General features: G+C 54.5%; 1 protein-coding gene across 1 annotated transcript in view; it reads left to right on the forward strand.

The window, feature by feature from the left end:
• The first annotated feature begins 1767 nt into the window (after positions 1–1767).
• The window catches only part of LOC144736814 (fatty acid 2-hydroxylase-like), a 51883-nt gene continuing 26223 nt past the window's right edge, over positions 1768–27427 (forward strand). Inside the window, exons 1-2 of the mRNA XM_078619458.1 lie at positions 1768–2033; positions 5195–5279. Coding sequence (XP_078475584.1) covers positions 1768–2033; positions 5195–5279 — 351 coding nt within the window. The remainder of the gene's footprint in view (positions 2034–5194; positions 5280–27427) is intronic.

The raw sequence follows: 27427 nt of genomic DNA on the forward strand, positions 1-27427 counted from the left end.
CTCGCTGTGAGGCGCAGGGAATCATGCAAATTAAATGCAAGCGAGGTGCTGCTGCTGCTACATTTGGGCTGATGCAGCAAGCCAACGAGACCGATAAAGGCGATGCGTGAAAATCAACTCGGACGAGTCAGCGTCTCCTGACAATTATTTGAATCGCCTATGGGGAGAGGGGGGGGGGTCTGTGGGGGAGTTGGTATGACGGTCTGATGCGGGCGGTATTGGGGAATCACTGACTGTGGTGACATCTCAATAACACTCACTGGCTGACGGATGGCCGTAGGGCCTCGCCTCGCCGTGTCATCATAGTCTTTGGTTCTTTCGGTGAATTCACGTAGAAAACAAGAGCAACTTGTAATAGAACACGACGTTTCGGTCGCTGCCCCCGTGTCTGTGTTGTATCATTCATTCTTACCTGGTGATGGCTGCTTGCGTTGCGACCGAAACGTCGTATTATATAATTATTTGATCTTATTTTCGACGTGACTTTACCAAAAGAACCAAAGAGCAGAATGGTAACGTTGAGGTCCTAATCTCTGTGGCCGTTCTTGGGTCGCGGGCTTAGATGAATGCCTGGGGGGGAGGGGGGGGGTAACGATTGACTAACAGAAGAGAGAGAGAAAGAGGAAAAACCAATCCCACAAACACTCTGTTCATAATTGATGAATGTCAAGCAGAGGAGGCAAGCGAGTGATGCCAATCTCTCCCCTCCGCTGAGACGCGCATCCGCGATGCGTCGTGTAAGGAAACACGATTGTGCCCGTCGCAAATTTGTCCCGAGTTGTGCGTCTTAGTGTGTGTGAGTCTTAGTGTGTGTGAGTCTTAGTGTGTGTGTGTGTTAGTGTGTGTCTTGGTGTGTGTGACTGTGTGTGTGTGTGTGTGTCTTAGTGTGTGTGACTGTGTGTGACTGTGTGTGACTGTGTGTGCGTGTCTTAGTGTGTGTGACTGTGTGTGTGTGTGGGGAGCGGTAGTGTAGTGGTTAGAGCGCTGCGCTATAATCCCGTCGACCCGGGGTTCGATTCCCGATCACGGCCAACACCAGTGGCGATTATCTGAACCGGTTCTGGGCCTCCCCTAGGTCGACTCAGCCTCAAATGAGTACCTGGTGCGGTGTGCTGGCCACCCTCCCCCTCGTGTGCCACCGTGCCGGCCTTCACAGGTGCTGCTCACGAACAGCACTTGCCCCTGTAGTCTGCGTGGTGGGGAGGGGATAGTGCAATGGCGAATAGCCTGAACTAGCCCAGGCCCTGCCCTAGGCTGACTCGACCTGCCAGGAGTTACCTGGCAGAGTGTAAACATCGGCAGCAGCAGCGGCGGGGGTTGAAACGCATTGATTTCGGGTTTGCGCAATATTTCCCCACTGCTCACGCGGCAGTTGTTTGCTCCGATTTCTGTTTGCTTCACCGCTGGGGGGGGGGGACAAACACCCCCCCCCCCCCCCCCATTGTCATCGCGGTGACCCAGAGGCCACTCTTGCAAATGGGACTTCATCCCCAGCCTCTTGAGCTCTCACCTGGTCAAACAAGATGCACTTGGAACTTGGCACAAAGGTGGCCTTGGGTGGGGTCCTACACTCGCCCCCCCCCCCCCCTTTGTGCGCCGTGCCGGTCGAGCGAGTGGTGTGCTCACTCTGCCAGGAGCACTTGCCCCAACAGTTTGTCGAAGGCTACAAAGCGGGGGGGGGGGATCTTTGTCTTTGTGCGTGCCACTGATGGTGATGCAAAGCAGCTTGATTTCATTCTGAAGTCGGTCTCTCTCTCTCCCTCCAAGATGTTGGGGTCATTTCTGTCACCGTCCATCCGAAGCGTGCGACACGGCTTGACCCTGCACGGCTTGACCCTGCACGGCTTGACCCTGCACGGCTTGACCCTGCACGGCTTGGCCCTGCATGGCTTGACCCTGCACGGCTTGACCCTGCACGGCTTGACCCTGCACGGCTTGACCCTGCACGGCTTGACCCTGCACGGCTTGACCCTGCATGGCTTGACCCTGCACCCCAACGGGGATTGCCCCCTCGCCCTGGCACAGGCGGCACCGTGACTCTGAGGGGGGGGGGGGGGGGCATCTTGCCTGGGTGCGGTGCGCTGTGTTATTTTGCGGCTATAAATGTCCAAATGATGGGCAACTTCGTTGAGCTATCATTTGTGGCCAGGTCGCTTCTGAAAGCGAGCTACATAGCTCAGTGGGCCTTACCTGGTAAAATAAAACATTGTGAACATGCGTTGAGCTTATTGAGATTATTTTGGTGCTATAAATGTCCAAGTGATCAGCCACTTTTGTTGACTCATCATTTGTGGTCGCCCAGTACCTTCTAAAAGTAAGTGAACACCTCCGTGGGCTTCGCCTTGCAGGAGTGGGGATGGTTTAGTGTTGAATCTGCGTCTGTTTGGGTGGTTAATTTACCTTTCTCATACTTTGCAGTACTATCATGTTTGTGCACTTTGTTGCTGTGATGTTCTTACACGCCCCTTCTGGACATCTGACAAAAGAGCTTTACAGCTCATCTGATTCCTCCAGTGATAAATACAGATTCTGATTCCACTGCCCGCACGCTCCAATAGAGGCCAGGGCTGAACGGAATCCTTCTTGAGCAAGGAACCGCGAGACGTGGTCTGCCATCGTCATCGTCGCCTCTCCACGATGGATGGCTCCCGCTCTCGCCCGTGTGGGTTCCTCCTGGTGCGGTGTGGCGCGTCCCGTGGACCCACAGACGCGTCCGGCTTCACTGCGGAATGTGGCGACGAAACATTCCCAGCGGTGTCGGCATCTTGGCGCCATGACGCACGCACACGCGGGGAACGGCAAACGCAGTTCTTCAGGAACTTGTGGTTTTGCATAATGGCAGATGGTGCTCCGTGGCCGCCGAGCTGCTTGCACGTAGTTGTTGTTGTTGGTTGTTGTTGTTGTTGAAACTCTACACTGAATTTCTGGCCGGCGCTCGGCTGTTTGTTGCGATGGGGCTGGTCTGTATGACGAACTTCTGTCGTAAACCTTACGTAGTACGGTGCAAACCGTGCTCATCAAACATCGCCACTAGGGAGACAAAGGCGGCCGGGCGTGGTGTTGTCCACCCACCCCCTCGTGTGCCGTGCCGGCCTTTATAGGTGCTCTCTAACATCACTTGCCCCTACAGTCTGTTAAGGCTACACGGGGGATATTTGTCTCTGTCTTCGTGTGTGAATATTTGAGCGAGTGTGTGAAGTTTGTGTTAACGTGTCTGTTGAACTTCTTTCGCACCATACGTAGCCAATCGTGCTCATTGGAGGCGTTCTCCCCCCTGCTCTTCGTGGGTTTACCTTCGGCTTCTCTGGTGTCCATCCACAACAACACCCGTCCCCCCCCCTCCACACCCATACAATGTCACCGGTATTGGCCAAAGCAACACGCAGGCAGCAGCAGCAGCAGCTACATCACCCCGACTGTGATAACTGAGCAAGGCCCTCCTGAACAAGAGTCTTGAGACTCGGTGAGGCTTTCCCGGGTAAAACAAGCGCGGCGATATGAATGAGATGATGATGATGAATCACAATGTGGCTGTTACCTCCCTATTCTGTGATTGCCGCAGATTCGCAGCGTTTGCCCAGCGGCGTGCGGCGTGTTGTGTTGTGGGGGGTGTTGAGAAACGTGCGCTTGGAGTGTTACAGCCAGGTCGCTTCGATTGATCGCACCTCCGATTAGCTCGGTTGGGGCTCCGTGCGGTACGAAATAGGGTCAACGTACCTACACACAGGACCCATAGACTCACAAAGATACCCATAAACATCGCCTTACACACCGACTCATTGATGCGCATACACTGTGAAAAGAGTTTTATAAAGCTCGGTGGGCCTTCCTTGGTACTAAAAGTTAAAAAAGGTTGAGTTTATTGCCAGAAAGGGTAACACCTATTCTTATTGTTTCATTCTTTGATACAAAAGTTTCCAATTCAAATACACGATGGTTGACTTCAATGCGGCGGCGGCGGCGGTGGTGGTGGTGATACTGTCCTCAGTGTGGGGTTGTATAAGAGGAGTACAATAAGCCCACCACCACCCGCAGCTGCACCTTTAGAGAGCGAGAGAGCGAGGCGGAGGGACCAGCGGGACCGGTTTGTTGTGCAAGTCGCCGATTCGCATTCCAACAGCCGCCGTCCGCGTCTCGTTTCGCCGCTGCGCACAGCCCCTGAGCCCGGGCGGGGCATTCCGGCCTCGCCCCTGAGCCCACAGAACCGACCAGTCGGTCGAGGTCTCAAACTCGTTCCTGAAGAGGCGCTGGAGGAGGAGCAGTGACGGGTGAAGCTCGGGCGGGTGGCCTGTAGAATGATGTTTTAAAGGGGCCCTAAATAAAAAAAAACACGTAAATATTACAACACATAAATGTTTTACTTGCATAGTAAAGCTATTGTGTGTTTTTTATTTGCTATACAGCAAGATAATACGACAAATCGCTAGCCTTAAACACCCGGTCATTCATAAAGTTGAAGGCAGTATAGTACTATAGTAATAGAAGAAATGCAGAATCACTGAATCGGAATTGATAGCTTGAAAGCATTTAGCGCTGGGCCCTTGAAAGTGCGGGGCCCGTAGCTACTACACATGATGTAGCTACTACACATGATGTAGCTACTACACATGATGTAGCTACTACACATGATGTAGCTACTACACATGATGTAGCTACTACACATGATGTAGCTACTACACATGATGTAGCTACTACACATGATGTAGCTACTACACATGATGTAGCTACGAGGATCATTCGGCACTGGGGAGGGGAGGGGATTATTTATTTATTTATGCTGAGGGTTGCCAATTCCCATGCACGGCTGTGTGCAGCGTGGCCCGGATGTCTTGTGACACCCCATTTCATTCGCTAAAACTTTATATTTTAGCGAGTAAGGTTCATTTAAAACATACATTAATATAATCTTGATTTGGGTACCTACGTGACTTTACCGAAAGATAGCACAAGCAATGTGTCACCGTGAGTTTGTGGGGTTGTTAAATACAAACTAAACGTTTATTTTTATTTTACCAGGTAAGGCCCACTGAGCTATGGTCGCTGTTTCTCAGAAGCGACCTGGCTGTCACGATTGTTAGCAAAGTAGGATCATCATCACATCACGTGGACATTCATAGCAGCCAAACACTCTCAACGCGTGACCGAGACGTCTAAATTTGGAGGGACCCGGAGACAATTCCACGCGACCATGAAGAGAGAGAGAGAGAGACGCAGACTCCAAATATACAGCGGGCGTCACGGTCGGGACCGAACCCACGACCTCCTGTACACCAGGCGAGGTAGTTAACATCTCGCCACTGCAGCACAGGCGACTGACTGGTCCGTTGTACCCGTGCCGTGCACCCGTGCCATGTACCCGTGCCATGTACCCGTGCCGTGCACCTGTGCCATGTACCTGTGCTGTGACCTGTGCTTTACTATGCCATCACTGGTGCAGGAGTCTGGCTTTTTCTTGATTCTTTCGGTAAAGTGTTCTTCACCTGAGGACGGCTGCTTGCGTTGTGGCCGAAACGTCGTGAGAATTATTTAATTATATTTAATTTTTATTATTTTATTATCTCCCTTCTACGTGACTTTACCGAAAGAACCAAGAAGATGAATCCCTGCAGTCACGAAAGCTTTAAATCGAAATTTGAGTTTAGCTTTGCTCGTGGGCCCCGTGTCCACGAGTTCACCCACGATGATGATGACCGCCCCACACCCCCACCCCCCCTTATCTCCTGACCTGGGGGTCAATTGTCATCGCGCGTGCACTGCAATGCCAAGGAAGTAGTGTCCTTGGCCGAAATAACGATTTACAGAGTTCACCGTGATCGCGGTTCACAGCCGCCGCCTATGTCTTCTCTCTCTGGCATGCCTTCGTCGGTCAAAGGCGGAGGGTTGATTGACCATAATATTCACCACGCTGGTCAGTGTGGTGATGGTGGAAGAAGGAGGCGATGGTGGGGTGCAGTGACAGATGATCCTAGTAGCAGAAGTAGCTACGTAAGCTACGGGCCCCGCACTTTCAAGGGCTCCGCGCTAAATGCTTTCAAGTTATCAATTCCGGTTAAGTGATTCTGCACTTGCTTTATTACTATAGTACTATACTGCCTTCAGTATAGTACTGGGTGTTTAAGGTTAGCGATTTGTCGTATTATCTGGCTGTGTAGCAAATGAAAAAATACAATTACTTTACTGTGCAAGTTCAATATTTGTGTTTTTAATATTTACGTGTATTATTTATATATTTAGGGCCCCTTTAAAACATAACATGCTTTAGGACCCGCACGAGCTTCACCCGGCACTGGTGGGGGTGGGGGACGGACTCGGAGGGGGGGGGGGTGGATACGGGGCAGGACATCAGATGACGCCCATATCGTGAACTCGAAGGTCCATCACGTGGTGTATTATTAGGTTGCCAATGTGCGCCGCGCAGGTGAATTCTGGGTGTCCTATACCTCATGATCACCTCATTAACATGGTCGTCAGGTGGCCAGGTGTGCCGATGACCTCGCTCATGGGGCTAGTCACATGACTCATCACCTCATGACATGGGAGGATGTCACATGAGCCGGCATGCTCGTGTTAAGGGCTCCTGCTTGGTCGTTCTCAGGACCGTGAATATCTCTCGAGAGGAGGTGACTACCTCTCTTCCTGTTTAACGCATTGCAACAGTGTATGTGTGGCTCATTGCGATTGCTTAACAGCAGTGTCGAGATGATGACTACCTCGCCTGGTATGCAGGAGTTCATGGGTTCAATCTTGACCACAGTATATTTGGAGTTTGCGTGTCTCGCTCTCCATGGTGGCCACGTGGATTTTTCTCCGGGTCCTCCGATTTGTCCCTCCACATTTAGAATCGACATCACGCGCGAAGAGTATTTTGACTGCTCTAAATTCCGCACGGCAAGCCACCACTTCGTTGAGCGATCAGCTGTGGTAGCCAGGTCGCTTCTGAAAAAGATCTACATAGCTCGGTGGGCCTCACCTGGTCAAATAAAAATAGTTTATCGTTTTTTTAGACGTGACTTAACCGAAAAGAACCAAAGAATAGTTTATCGTTCACTGAAACATTAGATTCTTGGCTCTAGCCGTGTGCATAATGCGCGCAAATATCAAAAGCATTCGTGATACGATTTAATGTTTGTTATTCCCGGGAGAATGTCTGCCCTCACCCCCCGCTACTTGTGACCACACCGGTTTGTGGGGCTAGGGGGTTCACGTTCCCTGCTCACTGCGACAAGGGTCGCTGGCCCAACGGAATGAGGAGAGGAGCTGCGCAGGCTGCAGGAATGCGGCAAACGCAACCTCACTCCGAGGGGAAAGGCAAAACAAACGGACCGATGGAGTCGGGGAGGAGAGGCGCTGGCACGGAGAATATTGAGACGGAACGCCTCCACAAGATGGTGGTCGCCGGCCCGGCAAGGTGTCGCAGACTCGGCGGGCCGCCGTACGGATGTTGAACTTCTTTCGCACCGTACGTAGCAAACCGTGCTAATCGGAGGTGCGAGCGGGCAGGGGGGGGGCAACAATCTCTAAACACAACACCAAACACTTCTAAAGGAATTCGTTTTCCAATGGAGATGTTTAAAGGGGCTGCATGGGAAACATCGCTGGGGGTGGGGGGGTATAGACCGAAGTGAGCCACAAGCAGCGCGACTGCTACCTCCTGGACGCGGTGTGCCGGGTACAGAGATATTCTCTTGTATGCAAAGAAGGGTTCGAGTAGAATTCTTCCTCTTATCCGTGCCCCGCTTGCTCCCTGTTAACCGCTTATTTCTCGCATCACGAAACGGCTTCCAAGCGTCCGCAATCGAATTGGTTGACGAGCAGCGTCCGTCGACAAAGTCGTCCAATTGACGTCCGCAGGTGTTCTTCCTGGGTAACCGAAGGACAAAATCTTGTGGATAACGCGGCCCGTGATTGCCAGCCCCCACCCCTCACCAAGGTCGCCACCCCACCTGGGTCTCGACTCAGACAGTCCGGGGATTGGCATCGATCGGTCTTCTTCGAGTGGCAGGAATTGATTTGTAGCGAGAGCTGGTGGGTAATTCTGTCGAACGTTTGTTCACGGTTGACCGCACAGATTCGATGGACCCGTGGGAGTGGCGACCGAGCAATACGGCTCGTGTCATGCGTCACATTCACTAAGCTCGAACGAAACAATGGACTCTTTTTATGCGACCAGGTAAGGCCCCACTGAACTGTGTAGCTGTTTTTCAGAAGCGACTCTGGCTGTCACAAATGATAGCTCAAAGGAGTGGCTTCTCGTCATTGTGTGGACATTTGTTAGTAGCCAAATACTCTAAACGCGTGTTGTTCAGTCTACATGTGGAGGGGGAAAACGGACGACCCGGAGAAACATCCACACGACCACATGAAGAGAGGCATCCACACGACCACATGAAGAGAGGCATCCAAACTCCACATAGACGGCTTCAGGGTCAAGATTGAACCCACGACCTCTTGTATACTCGGCGAGGTAGTTAACATCTCTCCACCACTGGGGATAAGAGGCGTTATAGTCCACACCAGCCTGTTACACAAAACCAGGAGCGATTAAACGTTGGGCGGCAGAGGGTGGCGATGTGGTGGCGTCGTAGGTGGAAGGGCCTGAGTTCGATTCCCGACTCGGGCGCCGATCCGTGTGTGGAGTTTGTACCCCCCCGGCTCGCCACTTTCCGCTGAGTTTGAGTGCATGGGAAGTTGACCTCGCTAACACCACTTGCCCCAACAGTCTTTTGAAGCTATACAGGGGGATATTTGTCTAGTGTGTGTAAGCGTGGGGAGCAGTGGCACGCAGCGGTTAGTCGAGAGGGTGTCAGTGTGTCGGTGAGTGTGGTGTTTGTATTCTCTTCTCCTGTTTTGAATGGGTTTTCTCTCTGGGTTGTCCAGATTCCTTCCGAAACTAACCCACCCCCACCCCCATACATTGTACGTATGTTGAACTTCCTTTGCACCATACGTAGACAACCGTGGTAATCGTAGGTGCGGGGGGAAGGACGGAAACAACAAAATACAAAAATCAGTTCTAAAGAAATTATTTTTGGATGTAACTCGCATTGGCCGAACCAACATTCTGGTGCAGCAGCAGCAGCATCGGCAGCAACATCCGACCGAGCTACAAAAACAAGGACCCTTTGAAAAAACTATTGTTGAAGTTTCTGTGGGTAGACATAAGGGACCGCAAAAGAAATATTCGTAATAATAATAACAACAATTCGACAGGTAACTCGACATCCGGGGAATCAAACCTGCCAGCGTCTGTCTCGTGACCTTATCTCCCGTATTGTTCCATCTTGAACCTGAATGTCCTCATTCAGCAACTCGTGGCGGGGGGCGGTGGGGGGGGCAGTGGGGGGCGGCCCTTGACGTGGCTGACACGGGCGATGTCGCAACAAGTCCCGGGGTTTTCGGTGCTCTGGCCGAGAGGAATAAAAACTCTCCAGGCACGCTGCTTCTCAGGTGACCGTCGCTGTTCAGTGGAGCTGCTCCACACACACAGAGGGGAAGGTAAAATGCAGGCACACGGGGGGCGTGACGATGTCATGTTTGGCCGTAGCAACAGTGCAGAGTGCTGGGGGGCGGGGGGTCAGGAGAGGCGGCGGGGGGAGAATTTAACTTAAAATAAAAAAATTTCCACCATGTAAGGCCCACTGAGCTGTATAGCTTGTTTTTGAGAAGCGACCTGGCCACAATTTATAGCTCAACGAGTTGGCTGATATCATCATCATCATCATGTAGGAAATTTCAGCAGGCCAAATGCTCTAAATGCGTGATGTCGACTGAGGGAAAAACCGGAGGACCCTGAGAGAAATCCACACGACCACGGTGAGAGAGATGCCACAAACTCCAAATATACAGCAGCAGGCGTCGGGGTCGGGATTGAACCCACGACCTCCTCGCCACCGCGGCGCCCCTTGCCCAGGGGTGGTGGGAGGGGCGGAGGTGGGACAAAGACCACCATTAACTTCTACCGGCAGAGGTCAAAGGTTACTCTGGCCTTCGGAGTCCAACAAACTTGCCACTCCGAGCGGGCACGCGGCTCTTTAAAGGGGACCGCGCTTCGTGAGGTTATCTATTGACGACCACCGTCTCATGTTCACATTGCGTTGCGCGCCTCTTGAAACTAAACATTGAGTTTAACGCCTTTTTTCACGAATTCGGAAAATCCAAAATGGCGGCTCTTGTTATTTTGGTTGCCGACCCGTTGCCCCGGCCACAGGAGGTAAACGTTTGTGGTTTGTCGATGACGTGGAACATTGCCCCATAGATGGGAGAGAAATGTTGGTATGGTCTTGGCCCCTTTGGTGAATGATAACGTGGCCTGGCCCTGAGGAGCGGCCTCGATCCGGATTCGCCGCTGTTCACCGTTCGAAGCCAAAACCCATGAATACAAAATGAGGCGATTTGAAGCTTTTGTGACTGCAGGAATCCATTCTCTTTGGTTCTTTCGGTAAAGTCACGTAGGTAGAAGAAAAAATAATAAAAGAACACGACGTTTCGGTCGCAACACTAGCGTCAGTCATTAGGTGAGTGATGACAGATACATGTGATGACGGATACTTGTGTTGCAACCGACACGTGTTCTTTTATTATTTTTTCTTATATCCACGTGACTTTACCGGAAGAACCAGAGTACAAAATGAGGCTGATTTCTGGCCGTGCGAGCCTCTTCGTCGTTCGAGCTCAAAACCCGAGGACCCTAATCGGCCATTATTCTGGTCATATGAGCCTTGGAAATTCAAGCTGAAACCCAAATTTGCTGTATGTCTGTTGATGTGAAGGAGGCATTGGTGACTGCTGATTCATAGTCTCCCCCCCACCCCCCACTGTGTTTCCGCATGGACACTCACACTATAATTGTGTATTCACTCGCTCACCCCGTCCACCCCCCCGCTAACTCGCTCGTGGCAGGTGCTGAGCTTTTTGGTAACGCCTGATGATGCTGGTTGTAAACACAAACGTCGTAAGAATGTAACAATGTCAAAAATGTTGCTCGCCTTTCAACGTTCCTCTCGTTTTGCTGAAAAACAAATTGGCGAATGTGTCCCTCCACGTGACAACTTATGTTCATTGATTGGGGCGACGCGGTGGCTAGGAGATGTTAACTACCTCGCCTGGTATACAGGAGGTCGTTGGGTTCGATCTCGACCCTGACTCCTGCTGCTGTATATTTGGAGTTTGCTTGTCTCTCTCCCCGTGGTAGCGTGGATATTTTCTCTGGCCTATTCGGTTTCCCCCTACATCTTTAGAATCGGCATGCGTTGACAGTATTTGGTTGCTGCTATAAATGTCCACGTGATATACCACTAAACTGAGCTATAATTTGTGGCCAGGTCGCTTCCGAAAAATGACATGCACCTAAGCGATGGTCTGCCCAAAATAAACTTAAATATGAATCATGATATTGGTCGTGACAGGCCTCCACGTAAAACTCGCTTGCACACACACACGCCCACTCGCCCACTTAGCTCGCACCCCGCACCCACCTCCACTCACCTGAATCACTTACTCATTCACCCATTCACACACACACCCTCACGTATACAAATTCACAAAGAAAACCAGCACGAGCATAAAGGCAAAGATCCCCCGTGTAGCCTCGACAGACTCGTCGTGACAAGTGCTGCGGGCAAACACCTATTAAGGCCAGAACGGCACACGAGGGGCTGGGTGGCCAGCAGCGTGCCCGGCCGCCTTTGTCTCCCCACTGCTGAGTCGACTTAGGGGGGAGGCCCCTGGACTGGTGCAGATAATTTTCACCGATTTTGACCGTGACCCGGGAATCGAACTCGGGCGGGCGGGTTTTTTGGTGTCACGGCGCGCTAACAACCGCACAACCGCTGCCCCGCAAACACGCGCACGTGCACCGTCACGCACGCGCGAGGACAAAGGTCCCCGTATAGGCTATGCAGGTGACTGGGGCAAGTGCTATTTTTGGGCACCCTATGCGTGTCCACACACACGTACCACACACCCACACACATGTAGCAAAGACAAAGATCCCCCGTGTAGCCTGAACAGACTGTTGGGGCAAGTGCTGTTAGCGGGCACATATGAAGGCCGGAACGGTACATGAGGGGGTGTGGGTGGCCAGCACCACACCCGACCGCCTTTGTCTTCCCAGTGGCGATGTGTACACACCGCACCAGGTACTCATTTGAGGCTGAGTCGACCTAGGGGAGGCCCAGGACCGGTTCAGATAATCGTCACTTGTGGTGTTGGCCGTGAGCGGGAATCGAACTCGGGTCGCCGGGTTCGTAGCGCAGCGTAGCGCTAACCGCTACACCACCGCTCCCCACACGCTCACTCCCTAGTGCAGAGTATCAGCGAGTCCTTTAAAGATGCCGTCACCCCCTTTTAAGAATTTCCTCCATGTCAAGAGGACGAAATCGACATTTCTAAAGAAAGGGTGGGGAAATCTCGGGCTGGGCGAGACGCGGCATTCTCTAGATTCCTGCGAATGCCCAGGGCTCGGGAGGAGACGGGGAGGGGCTCTGCAGGGCTCCACCGCACCGCATACCTCCACGCAAGGCAGCTCGGGCAGCTCCCGCGCGAGAGAGGGAAACATCGAATCCACGACACCTCTCACGGTCCACCTCCTTGCCTCCAGATGGGAGCTTTGCGGATAAGGGGGGCGGAGGGGGAGGAGGGTGGGTGTGGGACCCAGATGTGAATTTTCGTGACGGATTAATGATTGGTGCGTGGACTCTCTCAATGTATTGTCCGAGTTAAGCAAAATGGACGGTGCCACACGAGGGGGGGGGGGGCCTTTGGCAGTGTCGCCGAGTCCCCTCAACGTTGTGGGCCGGCTGTGACACGTCGTGACGTCACAAACCAATCAGCTGACGTCCGTCACGGAGGCTGCCGGTCACGCGGTGAAGAATGTTTCCTGGTCACGCGGTGAAGAATGTCTCCTGGTCACGCTTGTTCAGAATCAGAATGTTTATTGAGGCTGCGGGAGGAGGAATCCGATGAGCTGTGAAGCTCTCCACCCCTCCCCCTTCCCCCACAGATCTCCAGTAGGGGGCACAGGGTCAGTGGGTCACGACAACGGCGAGACAAAAAAACAACCGATTGGAGTGCAAAATACTGTCGGGAGAAGGCAAAGCGAGCTCCTGTGAAATAAATGAAGCGTGCAAGCACAAGTTCCATAACTCCACGTGAGCGTGAGGTGGTGGTCGTGTCCTGTTCACAGCGTCGAGCCAGTGATTGGTCATCCCCGCATTCACATGGCAGGGTACAATCACGGGTGTGAAGCAACGATGACGACAATCATTTCAGTTTGCGTCCCTTCATCAATCCGCTGCTGGATGAAGGCCCTCCCGGTCACCGGGATTGCCCGGCGGCCACGCCGCTCGGTTACGGGGGGGGTCGCGTTGCAGGGCGAGGCGGAGGCTCCGGGGACAGCCTCGGATCTCCCTCGCCACCGGCGTCGGCCGCGGCCGGGAAATCGGAACGGCTTTCCAAAATCCCACGCGGCCGCCATCTCCGCCCGCCCAATAGCCACACGGCCACGTCACGCAGGGCGCGTGCCGACAGCTTGTTTGGCGTGGGCGAGCGGGCTCGTGGACGGCGCGTGCTCGCGAGGTGAGCTCACCGAGAGCGCGCTCGGACCGCGCCGCGTCACTCTGCGCCGCCATCGCTACCTCCTCCTAGCTGCCCCTGGCCGCAGCTGGTGGCCGTCACCGGAGGCCCGACTGGTCGTGACGAGTAGCAACTCGTCACGGGAGGCACGAGGGTATCGAAGGGCAGCGTCTCTTTTTTGGGCGCCGGGGACCGGAGCGAGGGGGCGAGTTAGGAGAGAGAGCGTGGAGGGGTGTCGAGTGAGATGGGACACAATCACAGTTCTTGGTTCTTTCGGTAAAGTCACGTAGAAGGGAAACAATAAAGTAACAGGTGAAGATTAGGTCAGACCTGTTCTTCACCTGAGGATGGCTGCTTGCGTTGTGGCCGAAACGTCGTGAGAATAATTTTATTGTTTTATTATTTATTATTTTATTATTTCCCTTCTACGTGACTTTACCGACAGAACCAAGAAGATGAATCCCTGCAGTCACAAAAGCTTTAAATCGAAATACAATCACAGTTGCTAAGCACAGCGCAAGAGTCCCAAATACGCCAAGGGGATGGCAACAAGCAGCAGTCTTAGAAGGTGTAATCGGTGAGAGCTACGGAAGGCGATAGTCAATTCGGCAAGGTTATTGTTGTTATTGTTGGAGCTTGGGGAAAGGAGCCGATGGCAGGTGGCGTGAGCAGCGTGAGGGAAGAAGCAGAATGAGAAGTTAGGTGGTGACCTGCGGTGTGGTGAGTGAGTGGGTGGGTGGGTGATTCTATAAGTGAGTGGTTTATTGTAAGAGTGAGTGGGTGGGCGAGTGTGTTGTTGTTGTGACCCGCAGTGTGGTGGTAGTGGTGGTGGCGGCACACAGCGTGTTGGACGAGACGAATCGGCCAGTCTGGTCGGGACCGAACTCTCCACACGTGGTGGTGGAGGAATGGACGAGCGAAGTTCACGGGAACGGCAACCACGGCCGAAGCGACAGAGGAGCGATGAGCGAGTGACCGGAGCGTACCGGTGCGTGCCGGACCCCCCATCACCCTGATGACCGGTCGCTCGACGCGGAACCCTGTCCGGTCGACCGAGCGAGGAACTGGCGGCTCCACCCTCGATGTAATAAGAGCGGAGGACAGATTGTGCTCCGCGTGCTGCTCCGCTGATTATTATTCAGTCGTCACAGAAGCCCTCTGGCACCGACAAAGCCGAGCAACGCCTCTCGCCTACCCGGGCGTGGCGATGCCGAGAGTGGCTTTGGCGCACCACCCGGCATAATGAAGGCCACGTTCGAAAATTGCGCCGCAAATTAATCGCTTGGAATCTTCGACTCGGCAGCAGCAGCAGTAGCACTCTCGCCATTCTCTCTCCACTGCTCGACTCGCGCACCAGGCCAGGCGCTCGTACGTGAGACGGCCGTCCTGGTCTCTCTCGGCTCCTCTCGCTCCGTTGGAACGACAACAACAACATCAACTCGAGATGGGGTTCAACCACGCGGAGCCAAGCGGCCCGTCCGTTGTGGTGGGGTGAAGTGTGGCTGCTCCCTAACCCTCTTGCCAGACGACTGGTCAGGATGCAAGTGCAGGCCAAAGTCAAAGTGGTGCTGCGTCGAGGGAGCTCTCCGCAATTCCCTCTGGTGGAGGCCCCTTCCGCCAACAGTGGCGCCAGCGGGGCACTTGCTGGGCTACGCCTTTACCTCCCCCCACCCGCCCCCCACCGTGAAGACGGGTAACTAGAGCCACCGATTATCGGCACCTGAAGGTGGCGTGGAACCAAGCCCACCGGTGTTGTGTGTGACGGGCACGTGTTGCCGTGGGCCGGTGAATCTGGCGACCCCCCCGGAGAGGAGAAAGAGAGGAGTGACATGGGGTGGCACTGATCGGTGAACGGAGTTTGTGATCGGAGGGTCAGGGTCAGGGATGATCCCCCCCCCACCACGAAAGGGGGGGAGCGGGGGGGGTCTCTACGCCCCCCCCCCCCCCCCCCGAGTGACCCCTGCCACAGAGCCTGTCGGGGTCCAACTGTCTCTTCGCAGGAAATCTGTCGTCTCGGGTTGCAGCGTGGGCCGACTTTGTGGAGAGCCTCTTCCTTGGCCTCAACTGTGAGGGCCGTGAGTCGCCGGCTCTGCTCGGGCCTGGCTCAGGATCGAACCGCTCGGTCGCTTCCAAAAGACGTGCGAGTGAGCAGCTCCGCCGTGGCTCGGCTCGGTCATGGCCTGGCTCAAATCCACCCTGAGCAGGGCTCGGATCGTGCTCTGAGGTGGCTCGGGTTAGAAGCGTGGCTTCGATTCCCTTTCATGTGGATGGAAGGTGGGGGCGGGGGTGAGGCACGTGGGGACGTCTCTATCCACATACAAACTATAAAAACGTGTCCATTTTTTTTATTTTACCTAGTGTAAGGCTCACTGAGCTGTGTAGCTCTTTTTTTCAGAAGCTACCTGGCCACTAAAGATATTTCAACGAAAAGTGGCTCAGCATCATCATCATCTCGTGGACATTGTTAGCAGCAGCCAAATACTCAAAGCGCACGTCGGTTCTAAATGTGCAGGAAGAACCGGAGACAAATCCACACGACCACGAGGCGAGAGACGCAATCTCCAAATATACAGCAGCAAGCGTCAGGGTCGGGATCGAACCCACGACCTCCTGTACACCAGGCGAGGTAGTTAACATCTCCTAGCCACCGTGATGATGATGATGAGAGAGAGACGCGCAGACTCCAAATATACAGCAGCAGCAGGCGTCAGGGTCGGGATCGAACCCACGCCCTCCTGTATACCACGGGACCATCCCCAGTGTGGACTAAACTTTAGTAAAAACGTTACGTTGCTGTTAGCGATTCGCCCTTTAGAACACTGCGCAAGTTGATCGTAGGTTGCATATTTTCCATATTTTCTACCTGTATTAGTTTACTTAACCCATCATCCCTTCAGGGTCGATAAAACGAGTACCACTGTGTGGGGCAATAGACGGCTCTCCGATGGCTGGACTTGCCCCCTGACCTAGGAATGTGGAATGTCCGAAGCGCTTTCCGCAGGGCTGTAAACGGAAAGATGGATCACCACGTGCTCGTTCTGAGCAAGAGATGTCATCGCACTCGCAGCACCACGTTTTGTTGACCACTCATTGATATGCTAATTTTTTATCTAACCCTCCTCCCTCTCTCTGCCTCCGCCCCCCCCCTCTGTCTATTTAAGGCCACCACACAGAGACGATCACCCCTCTCTGTTACCTGTGTTGCTCTCGCTATGTATCTTGGTGATATCTGTCTGCTAATATGTCTGTCTATAGTTTTCTGGTTAGATTTTATGTCGCTATTTCATTATACCTGATGATGATTGCTTGTGTTGCAATCGAAACGTCGTATTCTATTATTTAATTTAATTTATTATTTTATCTTTAGACGTGACTTAACCGAAAGAAACAAATAATAATAATGTCTAGGGATTTTGACTTGCGATGCCTTTTGGCAAGAGATCTTTGTTCTTGTGAATCGGGGGTTGCGCGGGTGGATGGTTCATTACGGCTGACGTTGTAAACGCTGCGGCGTTTCCCTGAGACGCATGTGGCAGAAGTTCCCAGATTTTATCGATTTTCACGATTGGGCCTGTCGTGTTTGCACAAAGATAAGACAAATATCCCCCATGTAGCCTTAACAGATTGTTGGGACAAGTGCTGTTAACGAGCACCAATGAAGGCCAGCACGGCACACGAGGGGTGGGTGGCCAACACCACGCCCGGCTGCTTTGTCTCCCTGGTGGCGATGTTTTACACACCGCACCAAGTACTCATTTGAGGCTGAGTGGACCTAGGGGAAACCCACGACCGGTTCAGATAACAGTCACTGGTGTTGGTCGTAAGCAGGAATCGAACTCGGGTTCGTAGCACAGCGCGCTAACCGCTACACCACACACACACTCACACGCGCACGTACACGCGCCAACATCGCTGACTGATATCCCAACTGAACTGATTCTGAGCCCTCCCCTAGGTCGACTCGACCTTAAATGAGTATCGTGCGTAAATTTCAGCACTGGGGAGACAAAGGTGGCCGGGCGTGATGTTGGCGACGCCCACCCCCTCGTGTGCTGTGCCGGCCTTCATAGGTGCTGTTCGCAAACAGAACTTGTTCCTACAGTCTGTGAAAGCTATCGAGGTTTCTGTACGTGCTACGAGACCGGTTTTAGGTGATAAGGCGGTGATTCTTTGGGTCACATACCAGCACAAGATAAGGGAGATAAGACCGGTATCTACCGGTTATGAAATCTCATGACCAATCTCCCTACCCTATCCCACCTTGACATCGCTCTCATGCCTTACTCATCATCATCACGGACCTCAACGTCATGATCAATAAAGTTATTGTCATCATCGTCATCATAGAAATCGTAAAAATTACCCTGGCGATTATCACCGCTCTTGCTGTTGTGTAGCTATTTAGGTTTAACCACCACCACCACCATCACGTTCAAGTTGATTTTATTTGCTACACGGATGATTCCGTGTAGCCAGCTGCCCCAGATATTTCACCGGGGGAGAGATCCGCGTTGATGAGTTGGGGTAGTGGCAGCAACAACAAAGACAGCAACGTCGCAGCAGAGGCGAGGGTAGCTTGGTGCTGCAGGCAGATTGCGCCGCGAGCAAGCGCGGTGCTCGGTGGCCGAGAACAAACACACCAAAGCCTTGGCAGACTGCCGGGCAAGTGCTGTTAGCGAGTAGCACCTATCAAGGCCGGCATGGCACACGAGAGGCGGTGGGTGGCCAGCACCACGCTGGGTCGCCTTTGTCTCCCCAGTGGCGATGTTGACACGCCGCACCAGGGACTGAGTCGACCTCGTGGAGGCCCAAGATCGATTCGGACAATCGCCGCTGGTGTTGGGGGCCGTGAGCCGGCTTCGTAGCGCAGCGCCGCTAACCGCTACGCAAACGCTCCCCAAATGTAATCACAATTTGTCACCACCACCATCCTCATCACCACCATTGTATCTATCAGCATCGCCCTAATTCCTATCATCACCACTGCCACGATCAGATCTTCACCAGCACCCCATGTCCCGGTGCCAAACGCTGCATTTCTATTCACCGGGGTTACCACGAATTCTGAAGCCAGCCCATAGTTAAAACGAACACGTATATTTTCTTTTGGCACACAGCCGGTAGGAGAATACACACGTCGTGACCCCGTGGCTATCGTTACCAAATTGCCCGTAGACTTGATCAAATATGAGCCGAATCTTATTTTCCCGTCTCTCTGCCACATAATTGCAATGCTTGTTATGAGTCCGTCACGCCTATTGACATTCCAGACAAAACTAGTACGACAACATGTTCAGTAGGATATAAGCGTCACTGTGCGGTCGTATTGCATTTCAACCATCATAGAGCAGCGCTTGATTGATGTAAATAATTGGTTAAGTAGAGGCGTGACTGATCTTTGTATGCTGAGCTTCTTTTGCACCGTACATAGTCAGCCGTGCTCATCGGAGGCGCGGGTACTTGGCTTCATTGTCTAAGGGCTCGCTGCTGATCACCGGTAACACGTCCCGAAATCTAACACGGATCTAGTAGAACGGGGGTGGAGGTGGGCATTGATGGCGGAGGGGCACATGTTCCCATAGTCTTACTCTTTTTAAACAAGGCCCTAGATTAATATTAGGGGGAAAAAACAATGCACGACCTCTGATAAATATCAATAAATAGCAATTTACGGGTCAACCCCGCTCTTGGATCTGCCACTTAGTACAACCAACGAGAGAAGGAATTTAATGCACAAAAATGGGCCCCCTAAACCACGCAGACCCGGGCGCCCAGCTACGCGACTTTGCCCCCGCACCTCCGGCCGCATTGGCCCACGTGCCGTCGCGTGCCCACCCCGCGCCACCCGTCCCACCCGCGCCACCCCGTGCCACCCGTGCCACCCGTACCACCCGTACCACCCCGTGCCACTCGTGCCACCCGTGACACCCCGTGTCACCCCGTGCCACCCCGTGACACCCGTACCACCCCGTGCCACCCGTGCCACCCGTGCCACCCGTGCCCACCCCGTGCCACCCGTGCCACCCGTGCCACCCGTGCCACCCCGTTCCACCCGTGCCACCCCGTGCCACCCCGTTCCACCCGTTCCACCCCGTGCCACCCCGTTCCACCCCGTGCCACCCCGTGCCACCCGTGCCACCCCGTTCCACCCGTGCCACCCCGTTCCACCCGTGCCACCCCGTGCCACCCCGTTCCACCCGTGCCACCCCGTTCCACCCGTGCCACCCCGTTCCACCCGTGCCACCCCGTTCCACCCGTGCCACCCCGTTCCACCCGTGCCACCCCATGCCACCCCGTTCCACCCGTGCCACCCCGTGCCACCCGTGCCACCCCGTTCCACCCGTGCCACCCCATTCCACCCGTGCCACCCCGTTCCACCCGTGCCACCCCGTGCCACCCGTGCCACCCGCGCCACCCGTGCCCACCCCGTGCCACCCGTGACACCCGTGCCACCCCGTGCCACCCGTACCACCCGTGCCACCCCGTGCCACCCCGTTCCACCCGTTCCACCCCGTGCCACCCCGTTCCACCCCGTGCCACCCCGTGCCACCCGTGCCACCCCCGTTCCACCCGTGCCACCCCCGTTCCACCCGTGCCACCCCGTGCCACCCCGTTCCACCCGTGCCACCCCGTTCCACCCGTGCCACCTCGTTCCACCCGTGCCACCCCCGTTCCACCCGTGCCACCCCGTGCCACCCGTGCCACCCCGTGCCACCCGTGCCACCCCGTGCCACCCGTGCCACCCCGTGCCACCCCGTGCCACCCCGTTCCACCCGTGCCACCCCGTTCCACCCGTGCCACCCGTGCCACCCCGTGCCACCCCCGTTCCACCCGTACCACCCCGTGCCACCCCGTGCCACCCCGTTCCACCCCGTGCCACCCGTGCCACCCCGTGCCACCCCGTGCCACCCCGTTCCACCCGTGCCACCCCGTTCCACCTGTGCCACCCCCGTTCCACCCGTGCCACCCCGTTCCACCCGTGCCACCCCGTGCCACCCCGTGCCACCCCGTGACACCCGTGCCACCCCGTGACACCCGTGCCACCCCGTGATACCCGTGCCACCCCGTGACACCCGTGCCACCCCGTGCCACCCCGTGCCACCCGTGACACCCGTGCCCACCCCGTGCCACCCGTGACACCCCCGTTCCACCCGTGCCACCCCGTGCCACCCGTGCCACCCCCGTTCCACCCGTGCCACCCCGTGCCACCCCGTGCCACCCCGTGCCACCCGTGCCACCCCGTGCCACCCCGTGCCACCCGTGCCACCCGTGCCACCCCGTGCCACCCCGTGCCACCCGTGCCACCCGTGCCACCCGTGCCACCCCGTGCCACCCGTGCCACCCCGTGCCACCCCGTGCCACCCGTGCCACCCCGTGCCACCCGTGCCACCCCGTGCCACCCCGTGCCACCCGTGCCACCCCGTGCCACCCCGTGCCACCCGTGCCACCCCGTGACACCCGTGCCACCCGTGCCACCCCGTGCCGATGCTTCGGCCTGCGAGGAACTGGCCACGGCACCCACGGCATGGCGAAGTGGCTCTCGCTAAACGCCCCCCCCCCCGGCACAAACTCCCCCCCCTCTCTCATAGCCCCCCCTCCCCCCACGACGAGGCAACACCCAGCAACGCCAGGAGCCACAGCCCCGCGCCTCCTCTGGGCCACGTTGACGCTGATTGCCCCACTGCTGTCCCCGTGGCCACGCGTCTGTGTTGAGCTGCCCCCCCCCCCCCACCAGAACCCTGCACCCCCCCATGTGACCCGCCCCCCCTCCTGTCCGTGTTGATTTTGCGTGGCCGCCGCTCTCCGATTACCGTTCAAAAGGCTTCCGTCGCTCTGCTAAGCTGCGAGTGGGTAGGGGGGGGTTGTGATTGGCCCAACGTGCCGGGTAAATCGCACGTCTCGTATCCGAAAGGTGCGGCCGGTATCTACGGGTTCAGCTGGGGGCTCCTCGGCTCAGGGCTCACGGTGCGGGTTGTGAGAGGCTCGCACCAATGGGGACTTGCTCGGGGGGAGTGGCGCTGCTGGTGCCACCCAAGCGGCGAGCTCCCCCCACGTTGCGATCTCCCGGGATGTTGTCGCTGAAGCGAGCGATTTTTATCCTGCGAGGCCAAACGGGGACACGCGGGCAATGAGCTGCCAGCGCTGCCGCCTACCCAACGGCGTTCCGGGCGGGCAATGGCTCTGTGCTTCATGGCAAATTTATGTTTCATATGGAGAAAAAAAAACATCACACGGTGTCTCCATGTGTATCTGTCTCGCCACGTTATAATCAAATATCAGTATCCCTCACACAAGCCATCGGCCCAATGGCCTTCTGGGAGTGCAGAATGTCAGCAGCATTGATTACCAGCACAAGCAAAAACTCTGGACCGGTTTCGACGTTGTGTCGACATACAAGCAGAGTCAGCCTTGCTTAAATCAATGCTGTGGTGGATTGCCAGATTTTGCAGACTAGGGCCCTCTCTCTTCAGCTGGGAGCATAAACCACCAACACGCGAACTCTGGTCGTCATCCTCGCAGCAGCAGCAGCAGCGGCTTTTGGCTGAGCCGTCGAACCACTACGGTGGTCACCGCGTCGCGCTGCGCCTTCTGATGTGCTTCTACGGCCGTCTGGAACGCTCTTTCTTCCGATATTAGGAAGCCATTGGAGCATATGGACTTTTAAATAATCTAGATTGAAAACTCCTTTCTTTAGATTAGATTTTTCTGTTTAGTGTTGTTGTCCTCCCCCCGTACCATCGATTAGCGTGGTTGGCTACGTACAGTACGAAAGAAGTTCAACTCGCACACGTTCAAGTTGTAGATGCTAGTTCAAAAGCTACGTAATGTGTAACACGCTCACTGATATGTTTGTGTTGCATGCGATTTGAAGGCTCGCGTCAGGGTTGTGCTTCGTGTGTTCCCGGATTGGCTGCGGTGACTCGGGTGAGGTTCACTGTAGCTGGGTCACCAGGGAGACGGATCAATGCTCGAATGTCTCAAGTTAAAAACAAACTAAACTACGAACAATTTTTTTCCAGGCAAGGCCCCACTGAGCTATGCCGCTTGCTTCAAAAGCGACCTGGCTCTCAAATGATAGCCCAACGAGAAGTGGCTTATCATCATCATCATCACGTGGGAATGTACAGCGGCCCAATACTCTAAACGCGTGACGTTGATTCTAAATGTGGAGGGGAAACCCCGGAGGACCTGGAGACAAATCCACGCAACCACGGGGAGAGAGACAGACTCCAAATATAGAGCAGCAGGCGTATTCTTATAAAAGGGAAAATTGAGTTTTCAGGTCCATACGGCGTACAGCCGTTTCAATGCGGGCAAAGAAAAACACATTTTTAACATCTCATTTGTTTGTGTTTCTCCCGTGTGATGGCACTTTGTAGGATGAACGTTGAGATTTATATAAGGGGCACGGGGTGACCAATAAGGTCTGAATTGGTCTGTAATTCGGTCGGCACTAATAAGGGGTTGACAGGTATGAGGATCGAACCCACGACCTCCTGCATGCCAGGCGAGGTAGTTGACATCTCCTAGCCTCCGCGGCGCCCCAAGAGACCGAGGGGCGAGTTTGTGCGAGGCCACCTGGGTCCAGCGACACGACCAGAGCAGCGAGTTACCCAGCACTCCGACCGGAGCGTCACGAGTTGAAGCTTGCTGTTTAACCCGGTGCGAGCGTCGAAGAGACGGCGGGACTCATTTGCGTTGGGCTGGCCCTCCGCTCGCGCGACACGGTCCAGGGCAGGAAAATACCAGGCATGGCCGGGAGACGTTTGAGATGTGGGACTGCACAAAAACACCTCGCTCGATGTTTGCTCGCTAAAAAAACAAGCGACGCTCCTGTGTCGCAGGGCGCATCGAGTGAGATTGCTTTTTTGTGTTGTTGTCGTTGTAAATGGTTCGCCCCTCGCGCTGGTGACCCGTGACACGCGAGGTGTGAGAGCGGCTGGCGGTCTCCAAATGGAGTGGGGTCTCCTCGTCAAACATTAACCACCACCGAGACTCGCCGCCGAGAGGTCCGGTCCCACCTCGTGAGGAGATCGCTGTGGAGTGAAGGGAGGGGAGTAGAGTGCGATGAGTCGCTGTGAGTCTACAGGTCGCTATGTGAGTCTGTGGGTCTCTATGTGAGTCTATGTGCCTCTGTGCGAGTCTTTGGGTCTCTATGCGAGTCTATGGGTCTCTGTGCGAGTCTATGGGTCGCTATGTGAGTCTACGGGTCGCTATGCGAGTCCATAGCCTGAGACCACCGACTTGCCGCACTTGAGAACCGCGGTTTTCATCGCGTGGCAGCAGCTGCAACCTGGATTCGAACCCAGGTCCTCCTCCTCCTCCGCGGTGGCGGCTGCGACTCGGTGTGCCCTCCGCCCTCCGAGGCAACCCGGCCACCTCTGTGTTCAAGATGTTCCGTAAATCGAAGCGACTTTTTTATTATTATTATTTTATTATTAAACACTCGCAGTGCCGCCTCCCGGCCCACTGCCAGAGGGACATCCTCTCACGCTGGGCAGCTGCTGAATAATTAAGGCGAAGGAGGCCGCGTGTCCATGGGCAATGATTAACCGTTCGGGCCTGGGGCAAAAAGCTGCGAGTGGCCATCAAAGTGGATTCGGGGGTGGGGGGGGTTGTTGGAGCCATGGGTTTGTGGGACTACATTTGGGGTAGGTGGGGGTGGCCCGGTGACCCAGGTCATGACTGGAATCGAATGTGAAGTAGAACTCCCATTTCGCGTCTCGACGTGTGAACAAGACTGAACTTCGGCTCATCAGCCGATCGGCCTTCGGGAGCAAAATATCGAGTGGCGGCATTTGTCTCAAGCCAACCACCTCTGGACCGGTTGGTTTCGACCTCCCTGGGTCTCGTCGGCAGAGTCGGGCTCCACCTTGGAGAGTCTGGACCCTGATTAAATGCTGAGAGTGTGAAAGCAACGTACGATGACTCTACACTTTTGCGTTGATGAATAATAAATAAAATGAGAGTGATGTATTTTTTTAGTGATATTCGAACTGGTCCTGGATTATCACCCCATCCGTCTACACCCACCGTGAAGTGACCAGCGCGGTGGAGAATGATCAAATGACGCCAGTGGCGTAACGAGCGTGGGGGCATGGGGTGCCTTGCCCCCCCGTTAGCCAAAGCTACGAGTTGTGGGGGGGGGGGGGGGCCCTGGCAACATCCACCATGAGATTTGTTTTCAACAACCAGTGTGAAAGAACAACAACAAACGGCTTAAATGTATTTTTTTAAATGAAAATGCTTTCATTTTCTTTCCCACATTTTACTTTAAAGTAATGCGAGCGAGGAATGTGATATTGCAAAGAGGTGCTGCAGTGCTGCTGCGGTGGCTGCATTCAGCGAAGACGGAGCGCGGGGCCCCCACAGCGTTTGATGTTCGAGGCCGTGAGCGCAACGACGATGGGATTAGGGCAAGAGGAGCCGCGATCTAGAGCAGCCTCGAGGTGCTGCCAGGAGACAAATCAAATACTGGGGCCTCACCTGACTGATTGATGCACCCCCTGAGCTGATAATGTAGTCACTACGCCACTGAAATGACCCCATGACAATGCATAGATTCGGTGGTGTACACGGTGAGGCAGTGGTTAGCGCGCTGCAATACGAACCCGGCGGCCCGAGTTCGATTCGAGCTCACGAGCGATATCGGTGATGAATGTTTGAACCGGTTCAGGGCCTCCCCTAGGTCGACTCGGCCTCAAATGAGTACCTAGTGATGTGTGTTTGACCGTCGCCACTGGGGAGACAAAGGCGTGGTGTTGGACACCCACCCTCTGGTGTGCCGTGCCAGCCTTCATAGGTGCAACTCGCTAACAGCACTTCCCCCAAAAGTCTTTAAAGGTTATTCAGGAAATCTTGGTTTTAAGCGCCACCATACATTTAGAGAAGAACACGAAGCTGATCGACCGCTGTTGTGGCAGGGTTCGGGCCACGATGATTATGATGGCGATGTTACAAACATCGCGGTAATTATGGTGCCTGTAAAGGTGCGGTGAAGAAACCTTGGTTGTACAAACATCAAATTCGGAAAAGAGATAAGCTCCGGGGTGGTAAATCGTGTTTGAATATTTCTAGATTTGAAGCTTTCGTGACTGCAAGGAATCATATTCTTAGGTTTTTTCGGTAAAGTCACGTAGGTAAAACATCAAAATTAATGAAAGTAAAATAATTGTTTAATTTTATTTTATTTTCATTAATTTTGATGTTTTACCTACGTGACTTTACCGAAAAAACCTAAGAACGTGTTTGAATATCACTATGTAACATATGTAACACAATTTTTGATCTTGGGTAGTAAGTGGTTTTTTTATTGCTTATGCCTAAAAAGTATAGAAAATGGCTATTTTTCCCCACAAACTTTGCTTTTGTGGCCGACGGTGGCCGACGGAGGTGGTCGTGTGGACGACCCCGTGAGATGCGACGCAGAGCGCTTTGCGTGGTTCTGTGAACCCGATGCGTTGATCTGTCCCCTCGGCAGTGACTGTGGTTGTGTGCCAGGTGTTTCGCACGGCTTGGGGACGATAATCGTTTTTTGGGAGAGATCGCGTAAATAGAAATTGGTCGTTAAAACCCGCCACCACCCGACACGGCCAATTCGTTAAAGGTTCGTCACGTCAACAAAACGTGCCGATTGGTTACTCGTTCAGCACACCGGTGGTGCGTTGGAGAGTAAACCCACGACTTATACAATTCGAGTGCCATGACGTTTTGCTGGTGATCACAACGACAACAGCAACCAGCTTCATCAGGCGACAGCCAGAGTCGTGAAGAAGTCTCCCTGTCCGCGGTCTTAAATAGATGAGTGAAGGTGATGTCATCACTGTGAGCCTATCAGGTGCGGAGACGCTGCCAAGCGCGCAATAATCATCACCATCAATCGGCCTCGGTCGATCCACTGCTGGATGAAAGCCTCCTCCAGCACAGCCGCCGTCTCGCGATGCTGCGACGTAGCGATCCACAGCCCAGCAGCACCAGCTGCTGAATGAGGCCCCCCTCCCATCACTCCCGCCCCTACTGGACATCTGTGAAAGAGAGCTTCATAGCTCATCGGATTCTTCCTCCCCAGTACAAGTAAATATTCTGATTCTGAAACCGCGTCGACATCATCATCGTCATCATCGTCCCCTTCTCTATCATTGTCATCATCATCATCATCATCGTCCCCTTCTCTATCCGCCATGGCACCTGCTTAGGCTGACATCATCCAATCACTTTCAGCTCCTGTCTGTGTTTTTATTTAATTTCAACCGAGTGGGGAATGGAATATTTTTCTTATTTTGTTCTTTACAAGGCAGACCTGGATACCACACGGGGCAACATCTGTGGTGCCCCCACCCAGCCCCGGTTGCCCACCAATAGACTCCTGTGCTTGGCACGCTGCCAAGCTCTCAAATGAGGCCAGCCTGGACAAATGTTGGCTTTTTATAGTAGAATAATGCCACTTTATAGACACAGACGCACACGACACAGACAAAGATCCCTCATGTATCCTTCAACAGGGCTGTTGGGGCAAGTGGTATTATTAGCGAGCGCCTATGAAGGGCCAGCACGGCACACGACCCGGTGGGTGGCCAGCACCACGCCCGTGTCGCGCGGTTCGTGGAGCGGTGCGCTATCCGCTGTGCAAATCGCTCCCCACCGTTTATAAACACAACAGCGGGCGCTTTTCGCCACTGAGTGGCGGTGACGTCACCACGGCACTTGTGCCACGCTAGGTGAACTTTGAGGCCACGTGATGTGTCGAAGGCTCGCTGGCAGGAGGTCATGGTAGAGATCCAGGTGCCATAGATTAACGGACTGAGATAACTGGCAGATGCACCACCTGTGCCCCCTATTGTGCCAATTTGCTGTG

Source organism: Lampetra planeri, chromosome 63 (genome assembly GCF_965212315.1).
Source record: "Lampetra planeri chromosome 63, kcLamPlan1.2.h2, whole genome shotgun sequence".
NCBI classification, from domain to species: domain Eukaryota; kingdom Metazoa; phylum Chordata; class Hyperoartia; order Petromyzontiformes; family Petromyzontidae; genus Lampetra; species Lampetra planeri.